Raw genomic sequence first — 15,297 nt, 5'->3', positions numbered from 1 at the left:
CTGCCCTGTGTAGGGTGCCGTCTTTCGGATGGGACGTTAAACGGGTGTCCTGACTCTCTGAGGTCATTAAAGATCCCACGGCACTTATCGTAAGAGTAGGGGTGTTAACCCCGGTGTCCTGGCTAAATTCCCAATCTGGCCCTCTTACCATCATGGTCACCTAATAACCCCCAGTTTACAATTGGCTCATTCATCCCCCTCCTCTCCCCTGTAACTATTCCCCAGGTCGTTGCTGCAAATGAGAATGTGTTCTCAGTCAACTTACCTGGTAAAATAACGGTAAAATAAAATAAAAATCACAAGCCCAAGCACTTACCTCATCTGCTCTTCTGTGTTTTCCTCTTCCTGCCTCCCTCCCTTTCATCCTTTCCTATTGATGCTTCAACAGATAAAGTGACCTCATATGCCACAATCTGTTTCAGGAAAAAAACATCCGAAAGCCCAATCACATGAGGTGAATAATCACATGAGATCAGGAATTGTAGTGTTTGAGTTGAAAGACATTGCATAAATGCACGTCTATCAACACTAATACAGTTGTCTACAGAGAACAGGCGTTGATAGTAAACACTTACCTAATGTAGTCATCCAGCTGTGCTCCTCCTCCAACCCTCCCATCCTTTCCAATTGATGCTTCAACAGATCTGTTTCTTTGGCTGCTCTTTTCATCTATCCCAGACTTGAACAGGCTTGGAAAGAGGACAAAAGGAAACCAAAGCAACTTTAAAAGAGAAGTAGAAGAGGCAGACTTCAGTTCTTTTTGACATGTCTGTTGGCTCTTTTTCCTGTGCTCTTGGTCTTCTCCTTTTCTGCTCATCCTTCTGGAATTCTAGTTCAATCTCCTCTCTTTTACTCTTATAAAATGTTTTCACCTCTGTTTATCTTGTGTTTTCCATTAGTTTCTTTTGATCCACTCAGCTCTTTACTGCTAATCTCATTTACCTTTTATCTCATGGTCCTTTCTGATTCTGTCCATCAGAACTTGAATTCTGTATCTTCTACTGACCTCCTGATAAACCACTCTGGTCTCCCTTCCTCCTCTCTCATGTTTCCTCCTCTTCACCCTCATGCCTGGCTTCCTTATAATATTTTCCTCTTTTTGCTTATTTTCTCAGTTTTTTTGTTAGTATTTTCTTTTGTCATCTACTCAAAAGTTGTCAATGCCTCGTCCGCCGCTTTCTTCTGCTTCTTCCTTGTTCTCCTCTTCGCAGACTGTGCGTGAGCGGTCTCTGGACGCTGCTCCCTCTCTTCCCTCCGCACAGAGCCGTCAGATGTAGACGCTGTGACCTCGTATGCCACCACCTGTTTTGCTCTCTGTGTCTGCCCTTTTTTCTGACACAGCGCACGCCTCTTTTCTCTTTCAATCTGTGCATTCCTCTCTTCTCTCTCATACAGTTTCTCCATCTCCATCTTGAACCTGGCCTCGTGATCTTTTATTCTTTGAAGCTCTGCTCTCTTCTTATCCTCGTCCCGTATCCTTGTCTGCCTTTTCTGTTCCTCCTTCTCTTGTTCCTGCTGTATCGTCAATCTCCTTTTCTGTTCCTCTTTCATCCTCTTTTCTTCTTTCTCTCGTGCCTTTTGCTGCATCTCCAACACCTTCATTCTCTCCTTTTCCCTGTTCCTCTCCTCCTCCATCCTCTGTTTCTCCATCTTTTTCTCTTCCTCTGCCCTCTTTTTCTCTTCTTTTGCACGGGCCTTCTGTTGCATCTCCTGCTTCTTTCTTTCTTTTTTCTCTCTTTTTTTCTCTTGCTCTTGTCTCTTTTTCTCATGTTCGATCTTTAGTTTCATCTCTGCCTTCTCCCTTTTCCTCTGCTTCTCTAACTTGTTTTTTTCCATATTTTCTGTCCTTTTCCTTTCCTCCTCATTCAATTTCTTCAATTTCTTCTGTCTCTTTTCCCACTGTTTGAGCTCTTCGTCCCTGGCTTTTTCCTTCCTCCTTTCAATCTTCATCATCTCTTCATTTCTCTTAGCCTCGTCCTTGAAATATTTGATCCTGTCTGCGTAGCTCATGGCATTAAGTTCTTCTTTCCCTCGGCTTGCCATCATAGACAATGCATTGGCGGTTGCATATCTCCCTTCCATTTTACCACTATCAATCTCCTTCCTGTCCCTCTCACCATAAGGTTCCCGGTGTAGACATCTCTGCTGTTGTCCACTCATGCTCTCCTCACTTTCACTACTCCCCTCCTGACTTGTGACCTCACTCACACTCTGAGACACATCATCCTCAGACGAGCACGAGGGAGTCACAGCCTTCTCAGTGATGACGCGGAGCGCCTTGATGTAGTCAGCTTCTGTGTTCACCCTGTGAGCGAGCGGGCACAGCTCCTCGTAAATGGACTTCCATGTGAGTGACTCCTCACAAACGTCGTCAGGCAGGTATAGATCAGATGATTGCCTCTTGAGCACATTCACAACCTCTGCCAGGTCCTGCTGGGTGTCCCCCTGAGTGTCCTCTCGGGCGGCCACTGGCGTGGCGTCTGGGCTGGCCGGGCGCTCGGGGGCTGTGGCAGGGGTATTGGATTGTTTTACTGCAGAGGAGCAGGAGGCCTCAGTGTCATCGTTCTTGTCATCGTTGTTTACCCTTTTCTTCAGAATCTCTTCTTTTCTCTTTTGGGCCATCCTCTCTTTCAGCTGTGCTTTATACATATTTGCAATTTCTGCACCTCTCCGTTGAACTTCCTCAGACAATTCCTCAGGCGATGCAATCTCTGGCCTGTTGACCTCATCCTTAACCTTTTCCTGGCCAGTCAATGAGGACCTGGGGTGGACGTGCGGATGGGTCTGTCTCATCCGGGCAGGAGGGCCGGAAGCCAGGGGGTGGGATGGGACAGCAAATCGGTGTGAAGCGTGTGGGTGTGACTTCTTGGACTGAGAATGAGGCCATTTATCAGAGGAGGTGCAGCTCTGTGTGTCCAGAGGGGGAAAGATTGAGTGTTTCTTAGATGGGTCCTTCTGGGTGCCGGCAGCATGCTGGTCAGGCTCCGATTGGCTGTTGGCGAGGTACCTATGGAGGTTGTACCAGGGGAAAGCTGGCAGTGTCAGGGAGATGGGACAAAGAATGGAGGAGGTGGAGCGCTGCTTGATCACCCCCTTATCCACCCCAATCTGTATGATGACAGACACATTTGTATTACTTAAAAGCTTGATGGTGATTGTTATTACCATCTTAAAACATTTACATGTGTATGGGTAATAAATATCATAGAGAAAACATGTTTTATTACTGTATGTTAGCCTATTAGGAAAATGAACTTTTGGAATCATTCCAATTCAGAAATTCTTCCATTCTTTTTCAAATTTTGTCTAAGAATGCAGACCTTCCTATGAATACTAACATTGCAGAATGCAGACCTTCTTAAGAATACTACCAGTGCAGAATGCAGACCTTCCTGAGAATACTACCAGTGCAGAATGCAGACCTTCCTCTGAATACTACCAGTGCAGAATGCAGACCTTCCTGAGAATACTACCAGTGCAGAATGCAGACCTTCCTGAGAATACTACCAGTGCAGAATGCAGACCTTCCTGAGAATAATACCAGTGCAGAATGCAGACCTTCCTGAGAATACTACCAGTGCAGAATGCAGACCTTCCTGAGAATACTACCAGTGCAGAATGCAGACCTTCCTCTGAATACTTCCAGTGTTCCGTTTTTTTCTTGCCTTCTTATTTCACTATTCTATCTATTTAGATCTAATTTCTGTGTATCAGGATTGGGAACATCTAAATCAACTACAGTATATCTACCTTTATGAAAGTCTGATTAAAGATAACTGCTCTTGTTACCTCCTCCAAGAGTTGGTGCAGCCTAAATATTTCTCCATACAGCGCCTTTATCTCCCTCATGTTTCCTCGCTCAGTTCTCCATGTCTCTCTAGCCAATCTCCAATGGGCGAGGTCAAGGTCATGGATATCCTCCCGCATGCCTAGTTCAACCTGGGTTCCCTTCTCATTTAGTCTCTTCTTTTTCCTCTTCTTCTGGGTTGAATCGGTGTTCTCCTTGCCCTGCCTACACACCTTTAGGGCAGTAGGGATATTGAGAATAGAACATGGTATATTTTATTTTACTCATTGGATTATTATGTGCCTTCCATTGTATTTCATTGATATACAATATCAATAAGGTTTAATTTTGACACTAGATCAAGCCGTAGTTAGTACAAAGTTTACATGATTAGTCTGGACCACTTTAGTGGGTCGTAGATTTAGCCTGCAGATGGGACTTACATTAAGGCTGGGGAGTTGTGAGGAGTTGTGAGGCTGGTGTGTTCTGGGCCTGTGGAGTTCAGTAGTTTCTGTGCAGAAATCGTCCTGTGCAGTCCGCTTTGCCCATGGCTAGAAATGAAAATGATGACAAACATGCAGTCAGTAATGAGGTTATCGTGATACAAGTTTGTTATTTTCAATCCTAGAAAAGCTCATAGGTCTATATGTCAAAGTGATGATTTTATATCACTGGAGTTTTGACTATGAGGGTGGTGAGAGAAAAGAGATTCTAACCATTCTTATGATGATCCTTGGGAAGGAGAACTTTCCCATAATTCCTTCAAGTACAGTAATCCTGAAAAAGATACATAATGGCTTCAAAATATTATTATTTAAATCATCTAAATTAAACTGTGTCACAAAGTAGGCCTTTTCACGCTAAATCACAAGTGGTCACAACTACTTACCACCAATCACTTCAAAAATAACCATCAAAAATATAGAAATGATTTTGACCCTGAATTGAACTTGTAAGTGTTGCCGTAATATGAGAGTAACGCTATGTCAAACCATTTAGGCTGTCATCATATCAGAATACAATCATTTATGACATCACAATTGTGATGTAATGTGGTGCCATGGGAGACCACACCCACCCTGACAGACAGCAAACACCAGAGCCACATAGGCCTATAAACCAATTTATCCATTTCTATGTTTGAAATACAGTATATTTAGTACTAGTCAGCTCATAAACATAGTAAAAACCACACTGTAGCAATGTGTATCACTTCACAGCTAATGTACATGATGCATCACGAGTGGTTGTCCTCTAATGGGACCCTATTCCCTACATAGTGAACTACTTTTGACCATGGCCGATAATGTACTTTATAGGGTTGATTTGGGATGCACATAGGACTATGTAAAAAGTACCTTTGTTCGTCCTCACAATCAATTTTAAGTTGACATTAACTCATTTTTGCTAAGTGAAAATTATGGGACAACAACAAAGAAATGTATTCATAAGAAAAACTGTACATGTTGTAAATTCAATGTAGATTCCAGTAGTAAATGGTAGACATTGTACAACAAGGTAACTCTTCAGGATGTGGCAGAGTATGAAAACCTTTGCACTGTCTCTGATGCAGGTGTTTTTTTCTCCACTCATTATGACATCACTGTGACGTCATATGGGGGACACTTTGCCCGAGTTTGGCATCTCCGGGGATAATGTGCAGACCACTTTCACGCATATGCACTAGCGCAATCATTGCATTTCCTCCTGCATCAATGCATAATTGCAACATTACAGTATTTTTACAATTGTCACCCTATGGGACTCCCAATCACAGCCGAATGTGATACAGCCTGGAATCAAACCAGGGACTGTAGTGACGCCTCTTGCACTGAGATGCAGTACTTTAGACCGCTGCGCCAATCGGAAGGCCAATATGAACGCAACTTCAAAGAATTTACTGAGTTACAGTCCATATAAGGAGGTCAATTGAAATGAATTCATTCGTCCCTAATCTATGGATTTCACATGACTGTACAGGGGTGCAGCCATTGGGTGGGTCTTGGAGGGTTCACCCACTTGCAGCCAGGCCCAGCCAAGATAGCCTAGCGGTTAAGAGCGTTGGGCCAGTAATAGAAAGGTTTCTGGTTAGAATCAGTCGACTAGGTGAAAAATCTGTCTGTGCCCTTTGAGCAAGGCACTTTACCCTAATTGCTCATGTAAGTCACTCTGGATGAGAACGTCTGCTAAATTACTAAAATATAAATACAATCGCAATGGAGGCAATGACCATGTATCCAAATTAGTGACTCTGGCTGCGTTTAGACAGGCAGCCCAGTTCTGATCTTTTTTTCACTAATTGGTCTTTTGACCAATCAGATCAGTTCTGAAAAAGATCTGATGTGAAAAGATCAATTAGTAAACACAGCCTTGTTGGTGGTGAAAGGAGTCTCTGGAAAGACTCCAGGCTCTGGTCTGATGACAACCATTTTCAGTGGCTTTCTGCTCTTCCCATGTAAGGATAACGTACCACAAAGCTGTTATGAATTTTCATTTTTCTTGAATCCGTGGAAAACTCTGCATGTGCGTTCCTGAATTGTATAATAAAGGCTTGTCAAGTCTCTTTCTATCATGCAGAGAAACAGGCACTGACACACAATCATCCAAACTGAAAGCTACAGACTGGGATTTTGGAAACTATTCAATTGTCATTTCAATTCTTGATATATTACTCATTGATTCTAGAAGAATATAACGTATCAATGCCTCATGTGCTCAGCACAACTGTCGGTTTATCCTTACCCAACATATTCACTTGCTTGATTTTGGGCATCAGGAGACTGAAAGCAATATATACTGAAAGCATGAATGTTGACATGCAGAATGTTTTGGGACTATATCAAAAAGTAGACTAATGAAACAATAGTCAGTAAAATGTCCCTTTAAACAAGTGTTTCAAAGAGGGTGCATACAAACTGCATACAAACTGTTCATAAATTGCATTGAAAACATACAGCTAACACCACAAGCCCCAATGGCCTTATCTCAGAAGACAATCCAAATATCTGATGAATAGGTGGGAATGATGGAGTGCAACACAGCCTTCTCACCAGCAGGTTGACCAGGTCTATGTTGCTGTAGTGTTCCTCTGCGATGACCTGAGCCATGACGGCATGGATGGTTTTCTCTGTGGGGAAGAAGCGCCTCAGCGGGGTCGTGTCTCAGAACAGCTCCGTCCACACGTACTGGACCATCTGGTTCTTTACCTCCTTCACCTTCCTCACCCCCTGCTGCACCAACGCTCGGATGTAACCTTTGACCCTGTCGTCCATCTGATCTGCACCCTGAGGGAACGAGGAGAGAGTGGCTTTTGTTAAGTAGGGAGAAAATACCCCTAACCACTGTTACAGGGTCAGATACTTGTATTCCACAGGGAATTTGAAGAGATCAAGGTTTTATTACATCTGTCTACCGAACAGACATACAGACACTAGTTATGTAGCCTAAAGAGAGTCCAATGCAATAGATCCCATGGTCATAGTAGAGTAATAACATAGTAATACCTTTCCAATAGGATGGCCCTTGTGGTCAGTGACACTGGGTATTTTGAGGAAATACTGTATCTTCAACTGCACCGAGGCTGGATCTGTCTGGAGAGCTTGTTTGATGGAAATAGACATAACCCTCCTCAACCGTGTGTGCAAGGGTACGAGGTTATTGAGGTAGATATGTACATATAGGTAGGGGTAAAGTGACTAGGCAACAGGATAGATAATAAACAGTAGTGGCAGCCTATGTGATGAGTCAAAAGAGTTAGTGCAAAAAGGGTCAATGCAGATAGTCTGGGTAGCTATTTGATTAACTATTTAGCAGTCTTAAATTAAGGCTTGGGGGTAGACGCGGTTCAAAGTCCTGTTGGTTCAAGACTTGTTGCATTGGTACCGCTTGCCGTGCTGTAGCAGAGAGAACAGTCTATGGCATGGGTGGCTGGAGTCTGATCATTTTAGGGGCTTCTTTTGACACCGCCTGGTATAGAAGTCCTGGATGGCAGGTAGCACTGCTCCAGTGATGTACTGGGCCGTACGCACTACCCTCTGTAGTACCTTGCGGATACAAAGCTGATGCCATACCAAGCTGTGATGCAGCCAGTCAGGATGCTCTCAATGGTGCAGCTGTTAGAACTTTTTGAGGATTTTGGAGAAAATTAGTGGTAGGTAAGAATGGAATTGTTGAGATTGGTTGTGGTTGTTGAGATTGGTCAACCACCTAGAAGCATTGATGGAACCAGGGTCGTATTCATTAGGCACCATATGGAAGAACATGTAATGAAATAGGGAGGGACAACCTCTACTCCAATAAGAAAAGCTCCTTTACGTTTTCAGTTGCACAATGCTTTTTAACGCTTTTCCATAGTGTGCCCTAATGAATTCGATTCAGGTTTAGATGCAAAATACATCCTAGCTACAGATTGTTACACCTGATAATGTGATCTAACCAAAGACTTAAGGATGAAGACAGCATTGCCAATATAAGGTTGGTGGAAAATTCTCTGTGCTACACCAAACGGTATCTAACCTGTAACTCCCAGTAATGGATACCAAAAATATTTTTTTTTGTTAGATCACATTATCTGGTGTAACAATCTGTAGCTACATGGAACACTTAAAAGCCATTTCAGAATATCATAAATAGTAGCACCCTTTGATCCTCAAGTTCCTGCCTCTTCTTGAATCCACACTTAGCCTGGCCCCTGTGGCATCCCATCAGTTTGTGTCCGATAAACATGAAGGGTACGCTGTCAAAGGGGATAGAGGGAGTACCCTTGCCGTACTTCCATTCCCAGAATAACAGGTTCTTGTCCTCCTGTGGTGTCCAACCTGTTTAGCAGAACACATTGAAAGAGCCATTAGTCCAGAGGTGTATTCATTAGTCTGATTTGCAGCAAAACATTTTCTGTTGCAAACAATTTGTCAACGGAAGCCGTTTACTTTCTAGGAACCAAACGGAACTAAAACGGGGAGGGACTTACCTGAATGTGTCCTTGCAAAGCGTTTTATGTTTGGAGTAAACTGTTTCCATTGCAAACTGCAACACAAAAACGTTTGCAACGGAATCAGACTCATGAATACACCAGTAGTTTGTGGAGGTTACATCACTACATAAGAATATTAATCAATCAATGTAGGTAGCTAAATAGTATTGTAGCGACCCGCACAGACAGCGGAATGTTATGTGGTAGGCTATTAGTGGGTTGTGTTGTACTTGCCAGTGTTCGCGGGGTCCGACATGCCAATCAACCTGCTATCTGCCAATCACGGGGATGCTTGGAATGTTCTGATGCCGGGCATCCTGGTGGTTGGCGGAGTGGCGTGGAGGGGGGTTGGGCAGGGGGATGGAGCATTGGAAGTTAAGACCAGGTTTAGCCATTGTTCTCTCTCTTACGTCTGGGCTTCACAAGAGAAGGTCACGGTTGGCTTGTGGGGTATCTTTCGTTTATTTGGCGTGGGCTACGGCCAAACAGTAGCCTGTGTAAAGTTGGGTTAATAAACCGTCAATTCGTAAACTCAACCCTCTGTCTGGACAATTGTTCCTTTATGATCTAGTCAGGTCATTACATTGGTGTCAGAAGTAAAAACGTTGATAAAAGTTAGCCAGCTAGCTAGCGGACTTCTATGGCTAGCTACCGTAGGTGAGAACGGGGGTTGAAAATGCTTTGAGGAAACCCGAAAGTGAAGGTGGAGGTAGAGGACAATTATGGCCAAGGAGGTGCATGTGCATGGACGTCGGAGGAGCTGGCTGAGGAGATCGCCAGGGCATCGGAGCCCAGAGGCCGCTTGAGGGAGGACGTTAGAGTGATGGCGGCTGAAGCCGGCATGAGTCCTTCGTCAACTGTGCTTCGCGTGGATTCTGGTTGGCGGACCGAAGGGGTGACGTCAACCCGGCGGGACGAGGAATCTGGGGCTCAGGATGTAAACAAACATGGCGGCGCCCAGTTCCCGGCTGCGTCCGTATCTGTTAAGACCCCGAAGTATTCCGGTAAGGCGGATTGGGAAGCTTTTCATGCTCAGTTTGAACTGTTAGCTCATTTTAGGGGGTGGTCGAATGAAGATAGGGCACTGCAGTTGGCTTTATGCCTCACTGATGAAGCTCTGGCCTGTTTGATATTGATTAGCCCCGAGGACAGACGTGATTATGGTGCTTTAGTGGGAGCACTGAGGAGGCGCTATGGACAGTGTGTACAGCCCGGGCTACTGTGCTCCGAAACTGAGTAATAGATGCAGGCAGCCTGGAGAGCCTCTACGGGTGCTAGCTAATGACATTGAGAGCCTCTCTTGGTGGGCACATGCTCACATGCCCCCCTCCGTGCAGAGCGAGCTAGCACGGGACCAGTTCATACAGGCACTCTCTCCTACGGAGCGGCGCATACAGACCCAGCTGGCTCATCTTGAGTCATTGCAGATAGCCTTGGAGATGGCTTTGGAGAGGGAGCTGGTGTGGGCTGGGGCTTCAGCTGGGGCTTTGGTGGGGGTGCAGGGAGACAGACCCTCTGTGCGAGCTGGGGGGCAGAGCAGCCCGGAGCCGGAAAAGCCTGCATGGGTGGCTGAAATGACAGAACTCATTCGTGCTGTGTCGCTACAGGCGGCACGAAACACACGCCCTGGTCCCAGGGTCTGCTGGGGTTGTGGCCTGCCAGGCCATCTGCGCCGGGATTGCCCCATGTCCCCCAGAGCTCAGGGAAACGGCTCGGGGTCCACATAGACCGGGTAGTGCGGACCCCTGGCTTTCTATCCCAACCACCATCTTCTTCAGGAGGAGCCCACCGGCACAGACGGTGGAAGCAAGGCTCCACTTCCCCCAGAATCAGACGAGGGCAAGCGGATGGAGCCTGTTGTTGTGGTGGGCCGGACCTGTGTTGTGGACTTTTGTCATGTCCCTGTCACTGTGGAGGGGGTGCCCTGCTCTGCCCTGGTGGACACTGGGTCCACAGTAACCCTGGTGAGGCCAGATATTGTGCCAGGTTGGACTCAGTGTGAGCCCACAACTGTGCAGCTCCGCACAGTCACAGGTGAGCTGGCACCCATGAAAGGGAAGGGAATAATGACTCTGACAGTAGGGGGCAGGTCTGTGCGTCATCCTGTGTGGGTGGCGGCTGTGCAGGACCCTTGCATACTGGGGTTGGACTTTCTTAGGAGCACAGGCTGCCAGTTAGACCTAAATGGGGGCACACTGAGCTTCCAGGGAGGGCCGGCAGTCACCATGGCCCCCCCTAATGTCACATTCACTCAACCCAACATACCCTTTACTCCAACAGTTAAAGCAGCAGCAGAGACTCATGGCTGCCTGCCCCCCCCCCCCCCCCCCCCCCCCCCAGCCCAGCTACCCTAGATGGGAGAGGAGAGGACACTGTCTACAGTGAGGGAGATATGGGGGAGGAACTGTGTTGGTCTTGACCCCGAGCAGCAGGAACGGTTGTGGCAGTGGCTGTTTGAATTCAGAGACAGCTTTGCGCTGAGTGAGGAAGAGGTGGGTCAGACTCATCTGCTGCAGCATGAGATCGACACAGGTGATGCTTGACCCATCAAGATGCATCCCCGCCGTATCCCGCTGGCACGCCAGGAGGCGGCAGACAAGGCTGTGTTGGAGATGCAGCGGGCGGACTTCACCGAGCCCTCAGACAGCCCCTGGGCGGCACCAGTCATCATGGTTCCGAAGAAGGGGGGCAAGCTGAGGTTGTGCGGACTACAGGCGGCTGAATGAGGTAACCAGGAAGGACTCATACCCCATACCACGTATCGATGAGTCGCTGGACCTGGTTAGGGGGTCCTCCTGGTTCTCCTCACTAGACCTCAGCAGTTGCTACTGGCAGGTGCCCCTCTCCCCAGAGGCCAGAGCCAAAACTGGGTTCTCCACTAACAGAGGACACTGGCAGTTCAAGGTCCTGTGCTTCGGCCTGTGCAACGCTCCAGCTACTTTTGATCGTTTGATTGACAGGGTGCTGGATGGCATCCCCCGACAGCAGTGTCTGGTGTACCTTGATGACATCCTGGCCCATGGCAGCTCCTTCCAGTCAGCCCTGGTGGCGCAACGGCGTGTGCTGGAGCGGGTGGCTGCCGCAGGTCTGAAGCTCCACCCCGAGAAGTGCCACTTCAAGAGGAGAGCGGTGTCCTTCTTGGGCCACCGAGTGGGGAAGGAGGGGATCAGCACCATGGAGGACAAGGTGGGGGCTGTCCGAGACTGGCCCACCCCCACCGACCAGCGTCAGCTGAAGAGCTTCCTGGGCCTGGCCTCGTACTACAGGAGGTTTGTACAGGGCTTCTCAGGTGTCGCTGCTCCCCTGAACCGCCTGCTGCCGAAGGACAAGGCTTTCACTTGGACAGTGGAGTGTGAGGAGGCCTTCAACACCCTCAAATGTGCACTGATCGAGGCCCCCGTGCTCGCCCCCCCTGACCTCACCTTGCCCTTTATCCTGGACACAGACGCGAGCAATGTGGGCATGGGTGGGTGTTATGGGATTTTTATGAATAAATGACTAAAATATGTATACATTTGACTTAGATGTTACTGTATGAATGAAACTTATTATAATCATAATTTATTTATTTATTTCACCTTTATTTAACCAGGTAGGCAAATTGAGAACACGTTCTCATTTACAATTGTGACCTGGCTGAGTGTAATATGTTCCTTGTTAGAAATAATGGGTTTATCTTCAGACAGGCTTGAATGATGTCTCTACCCAGGGAGGGGAAAGACCTTGGGTTGGTTGCAGATAGTTTAACAGGTGGCAGACAGTAATGAGAACGCTAACTATACTGCCATTGTATCCGAGAGGAGGATGGACATTAAAACCTATGACATCATCTTTATTATATAACCTGATGTAAAATGTATTATGATCAGTACTCTCGAGAATAAACGCTATTGATTGATTGATTTTAAGACTGGTTTCTGTCCATTTTATGCTGATAAGTATCTTACAAATTCTTATGTATGGAGTGTTTTAATTGAATTGGTTGATAAACATAGGAATTAAATTCCTTTAACAGTGGGGTGCTGGCCCAGGTGGGGCCAGAGGGGGAGAGAGTGGTGGCGTACTTCAGCAAAACATTGGACAAACATGAGCGCCGCTACTGTGTCACCCGGCGGGAGCTCTTGGCTGTTGCGGCTTCCGTAAAACACTTCAAGTACTACCTGGATGGCCTGCCCTTTACTGTAAGGACTGACCACTCTGCTCTCCAGTGGCTCATGTCTTTCAGAGAGCCAGAGGGGCAGGTGACACGCTGGTTGGAGGAGCTTCAGCCGTATGACTTTACAGTGGTGCACAGGGCAGGGGCACGCCACTCCAACGCCCTGTACTGTAGACGGCTGCCGCCACTGTGAGCGGAGAGAGGGACGGGAGAGAGAGCTGTGTGCAGAGGAGGGGGTCTGTGCCACAGTGTGTCGGGCGAGCGGGCCTGTCTGCTGTGAGCTGCAGACTGTCGACTTGGCTGAATGGGGGCAGCAGCTACGGGACACAGACCTACAGCCAGTGCTAGTATGGGTAGAGGTGCAGGTGAGGCCACCTTGGGAAGAGGTTACAGCGCTCTTACTCGCGACCAAATGTTAGTGGTCAAAGTTTGAGCGACTGCGGCTGACTGATGGCGTGCTACAGCGGGCATGGAAGGAGTCAGCTACGGGAGAGGAGAGGTGGCAGGTGGTGGTTCCAAAAGCATTGCGGGAGGCTGTGCTCCAGAGTACTCATGGGGGGGGGGTGGGGACTGGACACTTTGGGGTCACAAAAACACTGCGCTGCCTCCGTCAGGGCTTTTACTGGGGGCAGCACAAGAGGGATGTGGAAGACTTTTGCCGCCGCTGTGATAACTGCACAGCGAGAAAGTGCCCCCCAGGCCGCTCTCATGCTCAGCTCCAACAGTTCCCAGTGGGGGCTCCCATGGAGAGGGTGGGAGTGGATGTAGTTGGGCCGTTCCCCACCACAGACAGTGGAAAGCGCTGGCTTCTCACGGCCATGGACTATTTCACAAAATGGCCCGAGGCCTATGCTCTGCCTGACCAGGAGTCAGAGACCATCGTCAACGCCCTGACGGCGAGGATGTTCAGCAGGTTTGGAGCTGCAGAGTCCATCCACAGCGACCAAGGCAGAAACTTTGAGTCCTGTGTGTTTACCACCATGTGTGAGAGGCTGGGTATGCACAAAACCCGCACTACTCCTCTCCATCCTCTCCATCCAAGTGATGGCCTTGTGGAGCGCTTCAACAAAACGCTTGGACAGCAGCTGGCCATCGTCTCTGCCAAACACCATTGTGACTGGGACAAGCACCTGCCTATGGTCCTCATGGCATGCCGCTCCGCCGTCCAAGACTCCACCTCCTGCACGCCTGCCCTCCTCATGCTGAGGAGAGAGATCCGCACCCCTGCGGAGATGGCGTTTGGTCGGCCCCTGGATAGCCCTCATGTTCCCCCGGGGCCGGAGTATGCCCGGAGACTCCAGGACCGCCTGGAGACAGCCCACACCTTCGCCAGAGAGCAGCTGGTGAATGCAGGTGTGAGGCAGAAAAGGAACTATGACGTGCACACCCGGGGAAGGCACTTTGTGGCTGGGGAGCTGGTCTGCGTCTACAGCCCCCTGAGGAAAAAAGACAGATGCCCCAAGTTGGACAGTCACTGGGTGGGACCCTGCAGCGTCCTGGAGAGGGTAGGGGAGGTTGTTTACCGTGTGCAGCTTCTGTGTAAAGTTGGGTTAATAAACCGTCAATTCGTAAACTCAACCCTCTGTCTGAACAATTGTTCCTTTATGATCTAGTCAGGTCATTATAGTATGGAACTGCTGAAAGATAGCCATGTCACTCTGGTGATTGTTTGCACTGTCTGCAGCTTGATCAATGCACGTTTCCTACAGGCAGCACACTCTTTGGCTAACGTCCATAGCTAGTTTACCTTGGTCATTGAATCGCTTGTCCACACGGTAAGAAATATATTTCACACAGGTTGACTCTTCGACGTGTGAGATATGCTTATTGACCTCTTCAATTGTTTCAAAGACAGCTTCGTCGCTCTTTTTTGTTTATAATCTCCTACCAATGCATATAAACAGTCATATAAACATTCAAAAATGTCGCTAGCTAAACTAAAGCGGTAATGTTTGCGATTATTTAATTGGTTCACGTGACCCGCCTTCTTCAAATTGTGGTTTCTCAATGATGTATCGCGAGATCCGTCACTAAAATGGAAACAAACGATTGGCTTCTATTCAAAACTAATCAACCATTTTCTTACACGTTATTAGATTGCGACTCAACCACGTTGAGGACAACAGACGCTTGATGGTACCGAATTTAAAATCTTTTTGTAGCAATTTTCGTCAATGTTTCAACAGAATACAATTCGGGTTACAAATCGTATATATTTCGCCACTGGCATAGAAGTTATACTTTGTCGAGATCATGGACTCAGTTATCAAGGACAAGACTACTGCACTTACAACCGCTTGCATCAGGGACCAGTCACTGGTCCTCTTCACAGTCAAGACACAGCAGTGGTCCGATTTAGCCAGTTGCTTTCAGGCAGTATCT

At 47.6% G+C, this 15,297-nt stretch overlaps 1 protein-coding gene across 1 annotated transcript in view; it reads right to left on the bottom strand.

Moving 5' to 3' along the window:
* Positions 1 to 4,536, bottom strand: part of LOC129847795 (golgin subfamily A member 6-like protein 6) — a 30,197-nt gene extending 25,661 nt beyond the window's left edge. The window contains exons 1-4 of the mRNA XM_055915475.1: positions 4,504 to 4,536; positions 4,231 to 4,338; positions 3,790 to 4,020; positions 873 to 3,108 (exon numbers count right to left, since the gene is read on the bottom strand). Of these exons, the coding sequence (XP_055771450.1) occupies positions 1,144 to 3,108; positions 3,790 to 4,020; positions 4,231 to 4,338; positions 4,504 to 4,506 (2,307 nt within the window). The 5' untranslated portion in view covers positions 4,507 to 4,536 and the 3' untranslated portion in view covers positions 873 to 1,143. The remainder of the gene's footprint in view (positions 1 to 872; positions 3,109 to 3,789; positions 4,021 to 4,230; positions 4,339 to 4,503) is intronic.
* Positions 4,537 to 15,297: the final 10,761 nt, after the last annotated feature.

The sequence above is a fragment of the Salvelinus fontinalis genome, unplaced genomic scaffold (genome assembly GCF_029448725.1).
Source record: "Salvelinus fontinalis isolate EN_2023a unplaced genomic scaffold, ASM2944872v1 scaffold_0947, whole genome shotgun sequence".
Taxonomy (NCBI): domain Eukaryota; kingdom Metazoa; phylum Chordata; class Actinopteri; order Salmoniformes; family Salmonidae; genus Salvelinus; species Salvelinus fontinalis.
This window is presented reverse-complemented; position numbering and strand designations above follow the sequence as displayed.